Genomic DNA, 18,401 nt, shown 5'->3' with positions numbered 1-18,401 from the left:
TTTCCACCTCCCTCCGTTTTTTTGAAGTTATCAGTGAGCCTTCAAAGTGCTGTGCTAGTGCTTAAGGCCGTGCACACGATAGAAAAGCTTTCTGCATCCTGCCTACCCTTTAGATTATAGAAGATTAGGGTTGGAAGGGACCTCAGAAGGTCATCTAGTCCAAACCCCTGCTCAAAGCAGGACCAATCCCCAGACAGATTTTTACCCCAATTCCCTAAATGGCCCCCTCAAAGATTGAACTCACAACCCTGGTTTTAGCAGGCCAATGCTCAAACCACTGAGCTATCCCTCCCCTAACCCTCAGCCTGAAGAGAGGAGAGCTCCATGCCTATAAAAGGGAGAAGAGTTAAGTGCTCCACAGAGAGTTAAGAAACATGTCCAAGACCAGACAGCAAATAAGTCACAGAAGTAGGATTAGCATTTTGGTATTTCTGGCTGACAATACTGTGCTTAGTTTAGTCTATGCTGCTTCTCTAAAGGGAACAATATTGTACCTGCAGGGAAATGGATTAGATGACTTAATATGGTTTTTGTATCTCTAGGATTCTAGGTCTTCATCATGAATACTCACTTAAATACACAGAGTGGAAAAAGTTATATTTGAACAGATGAAGAAGAAAAAAAGGTAGAGCGTGGAAGTTGGAAGAAGGCTTAAAAACACTGTGACCGATATCAATGCACAAACTGTGACAAGAATGACAAGTAATGAGTATTTGAATGGAAGTGCAACATGCAAGAAACTAGATACAACAATGAAGCACAAAGCCACAGTGATAAAAAATCCTTTCAGAAAAACCTGGAAGAAGGTAAAGTTTTGTAACAAAGTTCTGTGATATGATTAAATGAAAGATGCTCAGATACCATAGTGAAGAGAATACTGCACTCTAATGGAAAGGTGAGAGTATCTATATCTAGGTCTATGAATACTTGGAACCCCAGATGCACATAGGGGAAGGGGAAACCCTAAAAAAAGAATGTTTTGTTCCCCTAATCCATTTTCTTTTATTAAACTTTTAAATCTCTTTCTAAATATTTGTTGAAGACTGAAGTTTGGTGTCCAATTCCATGATTTCTTTACAGTGCCATTTAAAAAACAGTAAGCTAACTGATTTTAGTGTCTTAACATCTGACTCAACAGTAGTTAATAACTTGGAGAGAACAACACTGTACACAGCACTACTAGAGTACAGCTGCAGTTTTTCATTTGTAGTCCATTGCTGGTTAATTTTATGTACATTTTATGTACGTTAATTTTACGTACGTTATGGATAGGTCCATCAATGGCTATTAGCCAGGATGGGTAGGGATGGTATCCCTAGCCTCTATTTGCCAGAAGCTGGGATTGAGCAACAGGGGATGGGTCACTTGATGATTATCTGTTCTGTTCATTCCCTCTGTGGCACCTGACATTGGCCACTGTTGGAGGACAGGATACTGGGCTAGATGGACCTTTGGTCTGACCCAGAATGGCCTTTATGTTCTTTGAATTTAACAGCTGCCTGGAAAAAGCCGCAAGTCTCTCCCTTCTCTGACAATATTTAATCCTTTCTTGCAGGGCCGCCCAGAGGATTCCGGGGGCCTGGGGCCGTCGGCGGCAGGTGGCTCCGGTGGACCTCCCGCAGGCATGCCTGTTGGAAGTTCACCAGAGCCGCAGGACCGGTAAGCGGCAGGGCGCCCCCGCGCGGTGAAATGTCTAGAGCCAGCCCTGTTCGGCGGCGGGGGGCCCTTCCGTTCCGGGACCCACAGCCGAAGTGCCCCGAACACCCGTGGTGGGGGCCCTCCGCCGGCGAATTACTGCCGAAGCGGGACCCGCCGCCGAAGTGCAGCCCGCTGTTTGGCGGTAATTCGGTGGCGGGGGACCCCTGCCGCGGGTCTTCGGGGCACTTCGGCGGCAGGTCCCGGAACGGAAGGGCCCCCCACAGCTGAATTACTGCCGAAGACCGGGTTGCACTTCGGGGGCAGATCTCGCTTCGGGAGTAATTCGCTGGCGGGTCTTCCCCCCAGAGCTGAAGGTCCCCCCCGCCGGCAAAGACCGGGAGCGGAAGAAGCTCTGGGGCCCGGCCCCGCAAGAGTTTTCCAGGCCCCCTGGAGCAAGTGAAGGACCTCGCTCCAGGGCCCCCAAAAAACTCTCGTGGGGGCCCCTGTGGAGCCCGTGGCATGGGGCAAATTGCCCCTCTTGCCCCCCCCTCTGGGTGGCCCTGCTTTCTTGTCCCCGAGCCAAATAAACACAGTAGAGGTTAGCGAAAGTTGCCATTAGACTGGTGAATGGCTAAAAAAAAACTTTTAAAGCATTGCATAAATAAGTTATGCAATAGCAGTGGAGTAGATTTTCATCTGGGCCTCTATTCAGCCTTCACTTGGGTTAATGGGCATACGTGCAGGTGATCACACCTACTAAAATTTCTATCACTTGTATGTGCACAGTTATTATTTTGTTTGCATAGTATAACAGCAATATGCATGTAAGAGTTAGCATTTGCACTCAAAACCACCATTGACATTAATGGATTTTCTGGGTGCAATTACTAACATTTCAATTAACAAGGGTGTTACACCATGTAAAGGGTACATGCAAAGATTAGTGTCCATGCATGTTTGCAATTCTGCATACAAAAAAGAGGTGGCCAACAACTGAAAATCTATTCCATAGTATAAATCTGAAATGTATGTACAGTCAAAAGTCCATATGCAATGTCTCACTACCCACTCCTCTTAGAAGGTCACCCTGTCTCAGCAAGATACATCTCAATATCTTTATCGCAATTTGGTATATTGTAGGTCTATCTTTGTTGCTTTAATTGTTTGTATACATATACGTAACAGATCTCATACACAGGTTTAATTCTATCAAGGGATTCTGGAGACACAGAGTTTGTAATATATATCATACAAGTGGAATTCAAATGGTAGCCATCAGAAAAAGAAAGGCAGTAAAGCCACTACATGAACTGAAATGTTTTTGGCATTAATGTATCATGCTAGCTGACTAACTCAACCTGCTGTACTCCATCCATATAGGTATGTCGTGAGGAGAAGGGAGAGAACGTATCCAATCAAGTGATCAGCTTGTGCTGTCTGAATGTGAGCAAGAGGGAATTAAGAGATCCTTCACAAACAGGAAAAACCCCACTGACATTCAAAAGCAAGGTTATCATCAGAGTGCACCTGTGGTGAAGAGAAGAAAAAAACCTGCATGAAAGGCATGGATCTTAATGGATGAGACAAAGGGAAGTGAGTATACCAAGGCCAAGCTTAGGAGGTGGCTGCAGCAAGAGATTAGAAAGAGTAAACACAGACTACTGGTGACTGGCTCAGAAGCTGCCTGGTTTATTCCTACTAGCAAATCCATCCACTGTAAAATCTCACCTTGGAATATACAACAACGAACAGATACCACATGCGAAAAATGGAGATGAAAGCTCAGGAAAAACTGGAAAGGGTTAAGAGAAAAAAGGGAAATAAGGGACGAAGAGATGGAAAATGGAAGTGAGGGGGACAAGACAACAAAGAAAAAGACACAAGGATTTATAAAAATAGAAGGATTTAAAATGAGATTACCTACAAAGCTGAAACTCACTCCTAGAAGAGATCTTGTTAACCATGAATCTCGGCAGCTTCAGAATGAAATGCCAAACCCATCTCTTTGGTAGAGTTTACCCAAAATAACATCATATTTTAAAAAAAGAGATAAAGGAAAAAACGTTCCTAAAAACCAGAAGGCATGCAAGAAAAATGATTTTTTAAAAACGTGATGCCGTGGGAAGGCTTGGGTTTTGCATTTCACTCAGAAGGAAGACAAGGATTCATGGTCATACTGGGTCTCTTCCAGGAGCAAGTTTCAGTTTCTTGGGCCAATCACCTAGAAAGCTCCATCTTCTCTGCAACCAGGTACCATTCTTAGGCTAACAGTTCCATTTTCCAGTGGAACATAGCTGTCAATGGAGATCATTGATCACACAGGGTTAGGAAGTTCCCAAGTTAACTCGGTCCAGTCCCAAAGATGGCTTTGAAGACAAGAACTGAAACCTTGAATTTAATTCAGCATTCAGAGAAGAGAATGAGAAATGGGGTCATGTGATCTTGGCATTCTGCATTGGAGAGCAGATACACTGCTATGCTCTGAACTAAAAGTAGCTTTTACAAAGTTTGGCATTTTGTCCCCAGGTACAGAAAATTATAATAAGCAAACCCCCAGAAGTTGCTGTGGATCACTGTGGCTAAGTCCAAACAAAACAGAAGGGAGTCCCATCTAATCAGCCACAGATGGAAAAAGGGGATTTTGGGTGGCAGAAGCTATTCAAAAAGAGTGAGGAATCAAGATGACACTTACACTATGTACTGTATTAATATGAAGGCAGATGCCCTCAATGGAAGATAAGGTTAAGAGAGTTTGTGAGTTCTCTGAAGTATTTCCCCACTCCATTTGTATCACCTCAGTCTTTCAGGCTTCAGCTTCCATCAGCTGCTCTGCATCCAATTGCTGAACTCAGCCAAGTTCAGGACAGCTGGGAGACTGTGCTATTTGTATCTGATGTGAAGGCGATGTAGAGCTGGGTGTCTTCTGTAAACATCTGGCATTTTAGTCCACGCTGTTTCACAATCTCTCTTCGTTGCTTTATATAGATTTGTATTGAAAAAAAGATATCAGAAATGGAGGTAGGATCCCTCTGAGAACTCTGGCGATCGAAGAGCAAGTACCCATCGTGACTCTCTGGGTACTGTCTCAGAGATATAAGTGAAACCATCTTAGCACGATCCTGATAGGTCTCTGAAGTGAGGAAGCAAAATTCCACACCCTGCCATATTAAATGCTGTATTAACATGTGTTAAAGACTTCCTATCCTACAACAGGGGAAGGAATAGCTCAGTGGTTTGAGCACTGGTCTGCTAAACCCAGGGTTGTGAGCTCAGTCCTTGAGGGTGCCACCTATGGATCTGGGGCAAAATCAGTCCTTGGTCCTGCTAGTGAAGGGGGAGGGGGGGGGGGGCTGGACTCAATGACCTTTCAGGGTCCTTTCCAGTTCTATGAGATAGGTATATTTCCACATATTATTATTATAATAACCACCTTTATTTTGAGCTTCTGCTCTTGAGCTCACTATTCCTGCCTCTGATGGGGTGCCCGCCCTGCACTGGCTCTGCAAGGGCTACAATCAACCTAGCAAGGCTGAGCGGCAGGCAGCCAGCCAAAGGTGTGGTGGAAGAGGAAACAGACAATTAGGGTGGAGGCTGGACCAGCTAATCAGGACCCAGCCAGCCCATATAAAAGGAAGCTGCAGACCAGCGCAAGAGAATCTGCTGCAGGGAGAAAACTGGCTTCCCAGAGGGCTCTTGGTGGGCTGCCAGGATTTACAGGCTCAAAGCCCTAGGAAGAGGGAAAAGAAGCTGGAGCCAGAGGCGGGAGCAGAAGGAACTGAGGCTACAGCAAAGTGGCTCAGGGAATAGAGACAGTGTGCTGGAAGGAAGAGGCAGCAGGAAGCTTCCATTTGCAGGGTCCCTGGCCCAGGGTCCAGAGCAGTGGGCAGGCCTGCACACTCTCCCCTCCCCCAATAGCTGCTGAAGGAGCGGCCCGGCTGGAGTCATGTTGGAGGAGTCCCCCGGAAAGGGTTGGGGGTGGTGGTGGAGAGGAACTGGATAGTGACACAGCTGGAGGGCTGTGCCATGAACCAGACGCCAAGAGAAAGGAGTCGCAACTGGTTTGCAGACAGAAGCAGGGATGGGAGAGCCACCACTACCCAAGGATGCACCTGCTGGGACTGAGCTAATTCCCAAAATGCTCAGCAGGTGGTGCCACTGTGGCGGGTGACCCCATGACACTGTCCATTATTTCTCATGCTGAATCAAATCTAGTACCAGTTCCTTCTCTATAGCTATATCATATTGTCCCTCAACCACCTGGGCCCTACGCAGCCTTCTTCAACCATCACTGCATCTCATTTACTATATTTCAACAGATAGGATTATAAAGCTTAGGTACTTTCAGAATGATCACTACATTCTTAACTTGTTCTACTGTGTCCAAGCAGGACAAATATCTGGGATCAAAGCAGGATATTTACACAGTATGTATGTTGCAATATTTAGACATTATAGAAAGAACTAAGGATGGAGTATTTGTCTTAACTCTGAACTTCCTAGTTTTGGAAGGGTTATGTCACAGCTTCAATATTTGATAAAAATCTGTTTTGCATGTGAGTAAAAGGGTCATTTACAAGTTTCAGGAAGAATGCATCATGGCAAACTAAAACAATTTCATGTATTTGGAAGTCAAAAGTGATAATTATCTGTACCACTGAGTACCATCACCATAACAGGCAGTAGCTAAGTTAGAAGTAAAAACAAGGCACCTGAAGGCAGGTAATTAAGTCTTAAAATCCTCAGTGTATTCTGCTCTAGTCTCACCAGGGGGACCCAGCTCTCCTCCATATACTGCACTGTGATTCCTTTGTGAAGGAATGGAGATCAGAATACAATGTCAGTGATCTGCTGCTGCTCCTGGGAAGGGGTAGCGATGGGAGGGGGGAGGAGGGGACAGACAGGGAGGGCAGAAGGCATGTCAAAGGAATCATAATAAAACAGCAGAATTTCACCAGTTAAAATCTTAACCTTATATTTTAATGCCCTTTAAAAATCTCAGCACTTAGAGGGACAGGACCCCATTTCCCCCTCCCTCCGTTTTATATGCAGATCTAGCGCAATACTGGTTTCAAGCAGAGTCAGCCTCAGTTCTGAATAAATCCAGATGTGGAAATCCTCTCTTGCTATCCTGTATCTCCTTGCCTGGACCCATGTTAGTGTTTTCCTTCTAATAATCATCACTGGATTAAGAAATGGGAAAAAAAAAGGGAGACCATCTGGGGAAAAAACAACCATACTAGTAAGATTTTCAGAGCGATGGAACAGTACAGCTATTGGAATTGTGTGACAGAGCTGGAGAGCGTTTATCCTCCTTGACCTATTTTACAGCTCTCCCCTGAGTCAATTCTATGCCAAGCTAAGGAGGCTGGCAGCCCTATATGAATTTATACCTAAATGTAGGAAGTTTCCATGCTGTCATTAGCACCTGGTCATTGGACTTCATTGTGCTGTAGTTTCTGTACTGGTTGCTGTATATCAGTTGCAAGATCTCATTAAAATGTTTACATGGGGAATGACTGGCAGGACACCAACACTGCTTGGAAAACTGTTGTGTAATTCCTTTATGAAGTCTTGAAGATGGACAAACGGACATGGTGGGGGTATGAAAGTGGCAATTAAAAGGAAAGGCAGGAAGGAAAAAGGGTGAAAAATAAAAAGATTACTTGAAAAATGAGGCAGAGACTTTACATAGAAAAGGAGAAATAATGACAGAAAAGAGCAAAAAGAAAAGGTAAAACATATAAATTTAGCAATCATTGTTTAAAAAGTGGGGGTGTGGCTAGGGGAGGAGTAGAAAGAAAAAAGAAGCAAAGGACAGAGCAGTAATTGGTGTCTCTCTCAGCTAGAGAAACGACCTGTCAGGTGGATCTGAGATCCAGACAGCCGGAAACGATAAAGGCACTCAGCACTGAAATGAGAGCTGTACAGAGAAAGCCTCTTGATCTTCAGACAGACTTCAGGGAATAATTTTGGCAGCTAACCCACCCCTCTCCCACCACCGGAAGATGAACAGAAACCATAAAGAAGCCATCAGAAGCCTCACAAATCCCTGAAAGGCCTAGAGAGTCAAAAGATTAGAATAAATGTTCCAGCCACTGCAGGATGGCCTGGAAAATTAGACAGAGGAAAGTATGTCAGAAATGCTTATGAGTTTTACATGTAAAGCAATGGCACATGGGAGCTCTAACCTGCATTGTCATTCCTACCTCTGCTCAGTGAGAGCACAACTTTAAAAGGCAGAGGTTTCATTTTTTTCCCTCCTCCAGGGATGGACCTGAATTATTCTCTGTTGAACAAGCCTGGAAAGATATCCCACGATAATACCATATAATTCCATTTCTGGATAAATCTGACTGCAACATTCTCTCCCTCTCATCACAGGATTTGTGGAGAAGGAATGGGAGGTGATTATAATGTGACTATTAGTGGTGGATGTTAAATTTCAATTTCATCCTGTACTCTCTGAGAGATTAACTCGTTGGGAAAATTGATTTCTCCCTGGTTTTCTCTTTGTTGCTGATGTATTCAGAAGATTATGTGCATTTAGCTGCCAAGGCTGATTATATAAGGAAAAAAATCATGTACAGTAGGTATGTGCGCATAAACTACACAAAGATACTCAGTCACAAAGCAAAATTTCTTTCAAATAAACCAGTTTGAGACTAGCTCACGAAGTATTGATGATGACTGTTAATGAGTAAGCCTCCAATACGCTGGAACGACCTTAACACTACTCTGATTTACTCCATTCTACAGTGCCTGGATGGATATATGACGTTTCATTCTTAACAGTAAACATATTGGGCTTGTGTAGATTTGTGTCTGGCTTTTAATATTATCTGAAAATAGTGTGATAATTTTCTTTATACAGACAGGGGCCAAGTCACTTCTGAAAAAGGGATTTAAGCAATTTTGACCATTGTGCCCATACTGTAAATATTAATTTGTGAAATAGTCATCTACAAACTACAATTTTGGATTATCTGAATGCAAGAGAGGACTAAATAATTTTGGATAACTGTGTAAATTTTCAATGTAATTAACAAACACTGAAGACATGATCTTGTTTCAGATGATAATTTTGGGTAATTGAGGTTGCATTGTATGTATTTCATATAAAAGTCACACATCTTCAGGGCCAGATTGTGCCCTTAAGGCACAATCCCACATTGGGGGAATCCGTATAGCTGGAGGAAGGCTAGGCTGTGAACAGAAGCCACAGGAAGAATTGTGGTTGATTCAGACAGAATTCCTCCTGGGGCTCCACAGCGTACACTGCAGCAAGAATTCTGTCACCTTTTAAGTGCGTGCATCATTATGCTTCCACACATGAGCACCACTAGGCTCCACTGGCCAGTACAGAGTGGGGCTCGGGCTTCATACCCTCTGTGGACGTTAGTAATGCTGAGGGTGTTAGCCTATCACACTCCCTTTGCCTACTGACCAAGCTGTGGCTGGCCTGTTGCCAAAAATGCAAGAGTGAGAAGATTCATTCAATTCTCTCATCTTGCTTGCCTGTCTAGGACCAACTACATAAAATGCTCCCTTGTAAATCATGTTCTCATGCCAGCCATGGACTCTAAACTGTACGTATTTTGCATCTTTGACCTTCTTATCTGCACCCTGTGCTCATCAAACTACATTAGGGCTACAAATATTGTAATTCTATCATTCCAGTCCTCTCAGCTACTGTTTATTCCGACTCACACAACTATCATTCTGTAGTTACCATGGCTCATTGTAACTAAGTCAACCCTCCATTTTCTTGTGCAGAAATATAAAATATATATATATGTAAACACACCAAAACAGTACCAATAGCATATCAGATGACTAAATATCTTATAAAATAGTTTCTCTCTGAAATCTGTGGCATAAAGATGATGCTAACCCCCAAAAAAGTTACTAGTACTGTAGAAGTTTGGGATTTACTACATTCTGCATTTCTACACAAACATACACACAAACACGTGGCAGTGATATACATATAGTAAGTTATATTAATTATGCACCTTTGACTACTTCACATACACATTGCTAACTAATCCATCTCCACTGGTATTATGTCTAACATTTCAAACCTCTAAGCAATTTTAAACCATCACTATTTCTTTAAGTCAACCACTTGAGAAAATAAATACCTATTTTATACCACAGCAGCATTAGAAACCCTCCTTTTCAAAGAGCTATAGAACTTTTATATTTTACATACACATACAGAGGACAACTCTTTGATCAGTTCTAATAATATATATGTCCAGGGCCACCCAGAGGATTCAGGGGGCCTGGGGCAAAACAGAGGAGCTGCGGTGCTTGTACTCACCGGGCGGCGGTCTGGGTCTTTGGTGGTATTTCGGTGGCAGGGGCCCTTCAATTGCTCCGTGTCTTCGGCAGCACTGAAGGGCCCCCCGCTACTGAAATGCTGCCGAAGACCTGTAGCGACTGAAGGGCTCCCCACCACTGAAGACTCAGACCACCGCTGGGCCAGGGCTTGCAGGGCATTTCGGCAGTGGGGGGCCCTTCAGTCTTTCGTCTTTGGCAGCACTGAAGGGCCCCCTGCCGCTGACATGCCACCGAAGACCTGGACCGTTGCGGGGCCAGGGCTTGCGGGGCCCCTGTGGGGCCCGGGGCAAATTGCCCCACTTGTCCACCCTGGCGGCCTGTATATGTCCCTTTCAGAACCAGGGACAAGTTTCAAAGTTTGTATGGCCTCTTGTGTTCTTTTGCATATGGTCTAGTGATTAAAAAATGTGACTTGTGGCAGTATTCTGCCACTGACTTACTGTGTTCCCTTGGGCAAGTCAATTAGAGACAGTCAAGACATTTTATTAGGCGCAGACTTACCATGCGTAATATAAGACATGCTGGGAGCAGTCTCTGCACTCTGGCATTGGTGCAGCTCGATGTCCTTGTGTGGTGTCTGTGGTGGAGGCACTGAAGAAGATGCTGAGGAAGAAGAGGAGGAGGAAGAGGATGCTGGCTTGGGTTTGGAATGAAGGTCGTTCAGTTTTAGTAGGTTTTCAGAAGTCACAGTGTCTGGATTCGCTGGTGTAGGAGGCAGCGTTGCTGGAGCTGCTGGGAAGAAGCTCTCTTTATTGTCCTTTATATGCTTTGGGGTTGTTGGCGTTTCCCCTATGGACTACATTAAAAAAGGAAAGATGGTGAGAAAATATGGCTTACCGAGCTCATATATGTAACCTTATTAAATGGAAACTGCAAGTATCGTGGTCACTTGCATAATGCAAAAAAAGAGCATCTCTCTTGTGCACATATATATTAACCATAACAATAAAATCTTCCCCCAGGTAAGCATTTATCTTCCATAATTCCCCGTTCATTTATCAAAGCACCACCTGGAGTACTTATTCATATTCACAGTTATAGTGCTCTAATTGAGCTGCTTTGTATAGAAAGCTCCTTACAGCATAATATACTCAGCTGAACTTTATTATTAAACAGGATGAAATTCAGGAATGTTCCAAACTCCTATGAATAGAAAGAAGCTCTTTAAATTAAAAAGAATTGTTGGCAAACTCTGGGTATAATCTAATAGATAGTGCTCTGGGAAGAATCGAGCTTCAACAAACCGAATTATTAAAAGAAAATACTGTGTGTAAGGCTCTGAAAGATAGCAAAACAAATGAGGAGACAAGAGTATTTATATTTGTAAAATAATAAAAATGTGCCTATCCTAAGGTCAATGATTATCAATTGCTGTAGCAGAGTGAATAACGCTGAAGTCCAGCTTGAAATGACTGATCTGGAAGCTCTCTTGCCTTTGGACTTTAATAGTGAGGATAAAATATCAATACTAACGGCTAGGTTCTTATCCAAGGGCACAACTAGGAATATGAAGCATTGCTACTAGTTACGTAACCAAGAGGTGGAAGTATGACTTAAATTCACCAAGGAAGGGAAAGACAGCTCAAATAAAATAAAACCCCTCCCACATTCCATACCAATAGATAGGCTGGATATAATATTCCAGTATTTAAAGCTACAGATTGCCTTTGTGTTCTTAATAATCTTCATTAATTCAGATTAAGTTGTAATGAACTGGCTAGACAGACCCCAAGCTGTCAACTGTCAGTCTCATAGTCCCTAAACCAGGTGTGGGCAAACTACAGCCTGGGGGCCGGATCCAGCCCTTCAGACATTTTAATCTGGCTCTTGAGCTCCCGCCAGGGAGCAGGGTTAGGGGCTTACCCCACTCCATGTCATGGCTCCGCACAGCTCCCGGAAGCAACAGCATGTTGCTCCAGCCCCTACATGTAGGGGCAGCCATGAGGCTTCGCACACTGCCCCACCCCAAGCACTGCCACTACAGCTCCCACTGGCCAGGAACCATGGCCAATGGGAGCTGCAGGGGCGACACCTGTGGATGGGGCAGTGTGCAGAGCCGCCTGGCTGTGCTGCCGTGTAGGAGTCGGAGGCGGGACATGCTGCTGCTTCCGGGAGCTGCTTGAGGTAAGTGATGCCAGGAGCCTGCCCCACTGATCCGCTCCCATGCTCCAACCCCCTGCCCCAGTTCTGATCCCGCTTCTGTCTCCAAACCCCTTGGTCCCAACCCAGAGTACCCTCCTGCACGCCCAACCGCTCATCCTCAGACCCACCCCAGAGCCCAGACCCCCAGTCAGAGCCCTCACCCCGCTGCCCTAGCCTGGAGCCCCCTCCCACACCCTGAATTCCTCATTTCTGTCCCCACTCCACAGCCCACACCCTCATCTGGAGCTCTCATCCCCTCCCGCACCCCAACTCCCAATTTTGTGAGCATTCATGGCCCACCATACAATTTCCATACCCAGATGTGGCCCTTGGGCCAAAAAGTTTGTCCACCCCCGCCCTAAACCACTAAAGTAAAAGGAGATTCATTCCCAGTTCATGCAGTAGGGCCAGTGCTTTCGGAGCAAGAAGATCAGAGTTCTATCTTTGCTGCCAATGTTCTAAGGGACCATGGTGTCCTAGGTGTCCACAGATTTATTACAACGGTGTGAGAAGTAGGGGTTGAACTCCACTGACAAACTCTGAAGTGAATTTGTACCAGAAAATCAGTAATATTTAATACATTTAAAATTCAATACTGGAGAGCACTGGAACTTCTAAAGTCACTTCTGTGTTATTAGTGTGTATATTTAATCAGTCTTAGTATTTAATGGATATGGTTACAATCTCACTGCCAATTAATTTTAAAAAAGCTATATTTACATCATAATTGCCATACTGGATCAGATAAGGTCTACTGTGCCTCTAGCAATGTCTGGTTTCTGATGGAGAGGATGTAGAAACTCATAATGCACCTAACTTATGTGAGACTGTACACAGAAGACACATTTCCTGCATACATAACATCCTAAATTCTGAAACTAATATAGACAACTGAAGATGCTATTGATAGTCCAAGTTATCCAAACATTAAAAAAATCCAGCCACACTATCAGTAATTAAAAAAAACCTTACATTTATACAGGTAGTGAGCAGAGAGAGAGGAGAGAGAATGGAGAAGTGACAAAAACAGGGACAGGTAGGGATTAAATTAGTAAATGGAGTGTAGGAGACATGTAACTTGTATGATGGGGTGGGGAAAGGAGTGCATGAATAGAAAGGTTAAAGAGAAGGAAAAGGCAAGAGTTGGGGACATACAAGAGATAAAGGAGAAAACAGATGGTGAGGCAAGAAGCAACTGAAAGGCACATGAAAGGGGAGTCACTGACAGATTCCCATATAACACTTAACTGGAGCTTGAAGGAAACCACTGTGAAAGTTGAATATAGTAAGGTTTTTTAATTGCAGATGAATGGGCATGTAGGGTGGGGAACAGAGATTTGACTGACATAATCCATGCATGCACGCATACATAAAAGGCCAAATTCATACCTAGTAAATCTGAAGTCAACCAGGAATATATTTGGCCCATAGTCTTTCAAGTGGTTCATTCACGTAAAATTTCAAGGTCTGTGTAAGACTTTTTCTTGGCAGCCTAAGACTGCCAGGGTTGCCCTCTAAGAAGGATGTTGGCACTCAATGGTGGTATAAGCAAAAACATATTTCATGCGTACATGGACCAGCACTTTGCAACATAAGTTTCACTTAAAAATTGCAGCCACTGTCCTGACTGGAGCTGACAGAATGCTTGGGCATCAACAAGACCAAGATTCCAATTGTTAGTGTATAATGGAAAACTATGGGGTGTGTGTGTTGGAAAGGATTTAGTTATTCCATCCAACAGTCATTTACTTTACAGCACAATAGCTTCTTATACTAAATCTGAACTTTAGCAGAAATGTGCACATGGGCCCTGGGTATTAAAGGCCAGCTCAAACAGCCCTGCATGGCCCCGCCCACGCTCTACCTCCAGGCCCACTCCTGCTTCCCGACACTGTGCTGCAGAGGGCTCTTCCCCTGTGGCCGAGGCCCAGGGGTAAATGGGGGCTGTCCTGGGGCCACTGACTCCCCGGGGCTCTGGAAGCCGTCCTGCGCTCCAGTGTTAGAAAGGGCGCTACCTGGACCTCTGGGGCAGGGTGGGGGCCGTGCTTCCTACCCAGTGCTCGGGGGGGGGGGGGTGTCACATGCTGCCTGCCGGGCACTCGGGAAGTCCAGGGCTGGGGGCCCCTCTGGGCTTCAGCGGGAGAGGAGGGGCCTCAGGCAGAAAGGACAGGCAACGCTAAGGGCTACCCTCCCCGAAGTTCACCCACTGCTCATGAATGTGCATGTGTGCAAAGTAGGAGTAATAATGCACCAGCACATGGCATTATCCTGTACTAGTACTAATCTGATAGCTCCATTAGTTTCAATGTGATTTAAGGCAGTGGTTCTCAAGGCCGGTCCGCTGCTTCTTCAAGGAAAGCCCCTGCCGGGCCAGGCCGGTTTGTTTATCTGCTGCGTCTGCAGGTTCAGCCGATCGCAGCTCCCACCGGCTGCAGTTCGCCGCTCCAGGGCAATGGGGGCTTTGAGAACCACTGATTTAAGGTTTTATTTGAAAAAAGTTTCTCATCTTAATGGCTGTTAAGAAAACTTTCCAAATGTAAACTGGTGAAGGGCTGTCTTACTGATTCTGGAGATAGAGGAAATTAGATCCCCTTCAATCCAATGAAACAAACAGAGATGTTAGTAGGTGAACATAACCTTGATAACTTTCTTTGATGATGAAAGTGGCGGTAAGGAGACAGTCTTAAAAAACAAAAAATCTCCCGCAGTATATACAGAAAAGAATCCTGGTCTTATCACTATATACTGACCCAATCACAATTCCACTGCTGCCCTCCTAAGAGAAGTTGAAGTGTATATGACATTTTATTGAAGTCGAGGAAGCTAGAGTAGGATCAAAAATAACTAGAGCAAGAATATGGAAGGAGGAAGAATTATAATAGGCGTGAAGGATTACCTGTTTTGAAAATATTTAGTTTAAAGTGTTAGGACAAGAGTTGTGGCACTTCTATATCAGTCACTGATGCCAACTTACACATAAAGCAGGTGTGCATGACCCTATAAGCAGTAATACTTATCAAGGTTTATGGGGCCACATCTATTTTAATGTCATGCAGGTGACTGCCTAGCAGCAAAAACACAGGACTATTATACTTTGCATGAGAAACATCCTGAAGAAACTAAGGGCACGGCTACACTTGCAGACGTAGAGTGCTTTGAGTTAAACCAGCTTTCGGAGTACGCAGTAGGGAAAGCGCTGCAGTCTGTCCTCACTGACAGCTGCAAGCGCACTGGCATGGCCACATTTGCAGTAGCATTGGGAGGAGTGTATTATGGGCAGCTATCCCACAGAACACCTCTTCCCATTCTGGTGCTGTGGATTGTGGGAAGGAGGCAGAGGGGTGGGGCATTCTGGGTCCTGTCCCAAAGCCCTGTGATGCGTCGGTTTGCATTCCAGCAATCCCTGTGCTTCCATCCACATTTGGTGCCATCCTTCAACATTTTTTGTACTGTTTTCCCTTTCGGTTTGCAGGAATGGAGCCCGAACTGCTGAGGAATATGCTGACAAGTCTCGCCAGCACATCGTATTTGGCAGTCGAGTTACTCAAGATCCAAACTGACAGTGAGGACTCCAACAATATCGACTTGTGTAACGCATACGACATGAGATTGCTTGTGGCATTCATGGACATGCTCACGACCGTGGAACGCCGCTTTTGGGCTTGGGAAACAAGCACTGAGTAGTGCGATCACATCATCCTGCAAGTCTGGGATGGCAAACAGTGGCTGCAGAACTTTATGAGAAAAGCCACTTTCATGGGACTGCATGAGGAGCTCACCCACACTCTGCAGTGAAAGGACATGAGAATGAGAGCTGCACTAACTGTGGAAAAACGGGTAGCTATTGCAATCTGGAAGCTGGCAACTGCAGACAGCTACAGATCGGTCACTAACCAGTTTGGAGTGGGAAAGCTGACTGTTGCAATTGTGTTGATGCAAGTTTGCAGGGCCATTAATCGCATCCTGCTCAGAAAAACGGTGACCCTGGGTAACGTGCATGACGTGGCTGGCTTTCCACAAATGGGTTTCCCTAACTGCAGAGGGGTGATAGATGGGATGCATTTTTCAATTCTGGCACCAGCCCACTTAGCTTCCGAGCACATTAATCGGAAGGGGTATTTCTCTATGGTTCTCCAGGCACTTGTGGATCACCGTAGTCATTTCACTGACATTAATGCAGGCTGGCCCAGAAAGGTGCATGATGCATGCATCTTTCGGAACACTGGCCTGTTCAGGAACCTGCAAGCTGGGACTTTTTTCCCAAACCAGATAACCATAGGGGAAGTCAAAATGCCCATTGTGATCCTGGGAGACTCCGCTTACCCTTTAATGCTGTGGCTCATGAAACCCTACATAGAGAGCCTTGACAGCAGTAAGGAGCAGTTCAACAACAGGCTAAGCTGGTGCAGAATGAGTGTGGAGTGTACTTTTGGCTGTTTAAAGGGCCGCTAGCGCTTTCTGTATGAGAAGCTGGACTGGGCTGATGACAGCATCCCCACAGTTATCTTCGTGTGCTGTACCCTCCATAACATTTGTGAAGGGAAGGGTGAAAGATTCACTCAGGCATGGAACTCGGAGGTTCAACACCTGGAGGCTAAATCTGAACAGCCAGAGAGCAGGGCTATTAGAGGGACCCAGAGCGGGGCTACAAGGATTAGGGATGCCTTGAGGGAGGAATTTGAGGCTGAAAGCCACCAGTAATGTTTGGTGCCCTGCACGAGAGTGAAGTGCAGTGGTTCCAATGTTAGTAGGAATCTGTGTTTGCTACGCTGACTTGCAGTGCCTGTTGCTTTCCTGGGTTAAGGTATCTTCTATTTTATGTAATAATAAAGAATGTTTTCAAAGCCAAAATATCCATTTATTGAAAAGAAACACAACTGTTTGGCAAACAGAAAGGGCAAGGGGTGGGGTGGGGAATGGTACAATCACAGATTTGCATATGTCCTATTATCATACTCAGCCTTCCTGTATGGAGTGCTGTGCAATGAGTGCTGCACTTCAGGATGGCTATACTGCATGGTGATGGGGGTTGAGTGCAGTGGGTAAGGGTCATAGTTTTCAGGGCTGGGTGGTGAAGCTACAGGTGTTGGAGGCAGCTGGTGGCGATAAGAACTCAGATATTGGGGAAAGTGGAGGTGACATGGGGCACAAGGGAAAGAGTTTTGGGACAAGGGCTGCAGGGGGAGGCAGGCGTGGTAGTGCTTCACCTGCATGGCTACGAGCACCTGGATCGAGTCTGCTTGGTGCTCCATGATGCTTATCAGCCAATCCGTGCCTTGCAGCCAGAGCTCTGCGCTTTTGTGCCGGTGCTCCCCATTCTGCAGGCGGATCCTCCTTTCACTCTCCCTCCACTCCTGCACTTTTAGATTCTCGTTAAGGGACTGCTCCATTACTTCATGCAGCATGTCATCTTTGCTTCTACGTGGCCTCTTCCTAATTCTTTGGAATTTTTCAGCCTGTGATAACATGGATGACTGAGATCTCAAGGTTGCATCTGTAAAGGCAAAATGCAACACTTAACAGAGGCAGCATTGTTCATGCCAGACAGAGCAATGATTCCCCTGTACTTGAGTGCAAGCACAGTCTACACCAGGGGTAGGCAACCTTTCAGAAGTGGTGTGCCGAATCTTCATTTATTCACTCTAATTTAAGGTTTTGCATGCTGGTAATACATTTAAATGTTTTTAGAAGGTCTCTTTCTATAACTGAACTATAGTATGTAATATAATATATAACTAAACTATTGTATGTAAAGTAAACAAGGTTTTCAAAATGTTTAAAAAGCGTCATTTAAAATTAAATTAAAATGCAGCTCTTACGCCGCCAGCCTGCTCAGCTCACTGCCAGCCTGGGGTTCTGTTCACCTAAGCTGGCAGCGGGCTGAGCAGGGCCTGCAGCCGGGACCCCAGACAGCGGGGGGGAGAGTTCAGGGATCAAGGCAGAGGGCTGGTGTAGGGGCAGTTCAGGGCAGAGGGCTGGGGAGTGTAGGGGGTGTAGGGCAGAAGGCTGGGTGTGTGGGAGGGTCAAGGGTCAGGGCAGAGGGCCGGGTGTGTGTGTGTGTGGGGGGATTCAGGGCAGAGGGATGGGGCTGTGGGGATGCAGGGCAGAGGGCCGGTGTGTGTTGGGGTGGGGGTTCAGAGCAGAAAGCTGTGGGGGGGCTCAAGGGTCAGGGCAGAGTGCTGGGGGGTATGGAGGCTGTAGGGCAGAATGCTGAGTGTGTGTGTGGGGGGGTCGGGGCAGAGGGCTGTGGGGGGTGCAGGGCAGAAGGCTGAATGTGT

The 18,401-nt window shown here is 45.5% G+C and overlaps 1 protein-coding gene across 5 annotated transcripts in view; it reads right to left on the bottom strand.

Moving 5' to 3' along the window:
• Window positions 1–18,401, bottom strand: part of CABIN1 (calcineurin binding protein 1) — a 235,001-nt gene that overhangs the window by 18,503 nt on the left and 198,097 nt on the right. For 4 of the 5 annotated variants that reach the window (XM_030582446.1, XM_030582448.1, XM_030582447.1 and 1 more), the window contains one exon: window positions 10,483–10,777. In XM_030582446.1, the coding sequence (XP_030438306.1) occupies window positions 10,483–10,777 (295 nt within the window). Of the gene's footprint in view, window positions 1–6,392; window positions 6,496–10,482; window positions 10,778–18,401 lie in introns of those variants that run through there. The other variant, XM_030582450.1, reaches the window with a different exon arrangement.

The sequence above is a fragment of the Gopherus evgoodei genome, chromosome 13 (assembly GCF_007399415.2).
Source record: "Gopherus evgoodei ecotype Sinaloan lineage chromosome 13, rGopEvg1_v1.p, whole genome shotgun sequence".
Taxonomy (NCBI): domain Eukaryota; kingdom Metazoa; phylum Chordata; order Testudines; family Testudinidae; genus Gopherus; species Gopherus evgoodei.
The sequence above is the reverse complement of the archived record's forward strand: the minus strand, read 5'-3'. Positions and strand labels throughout refer to the sequence as shown.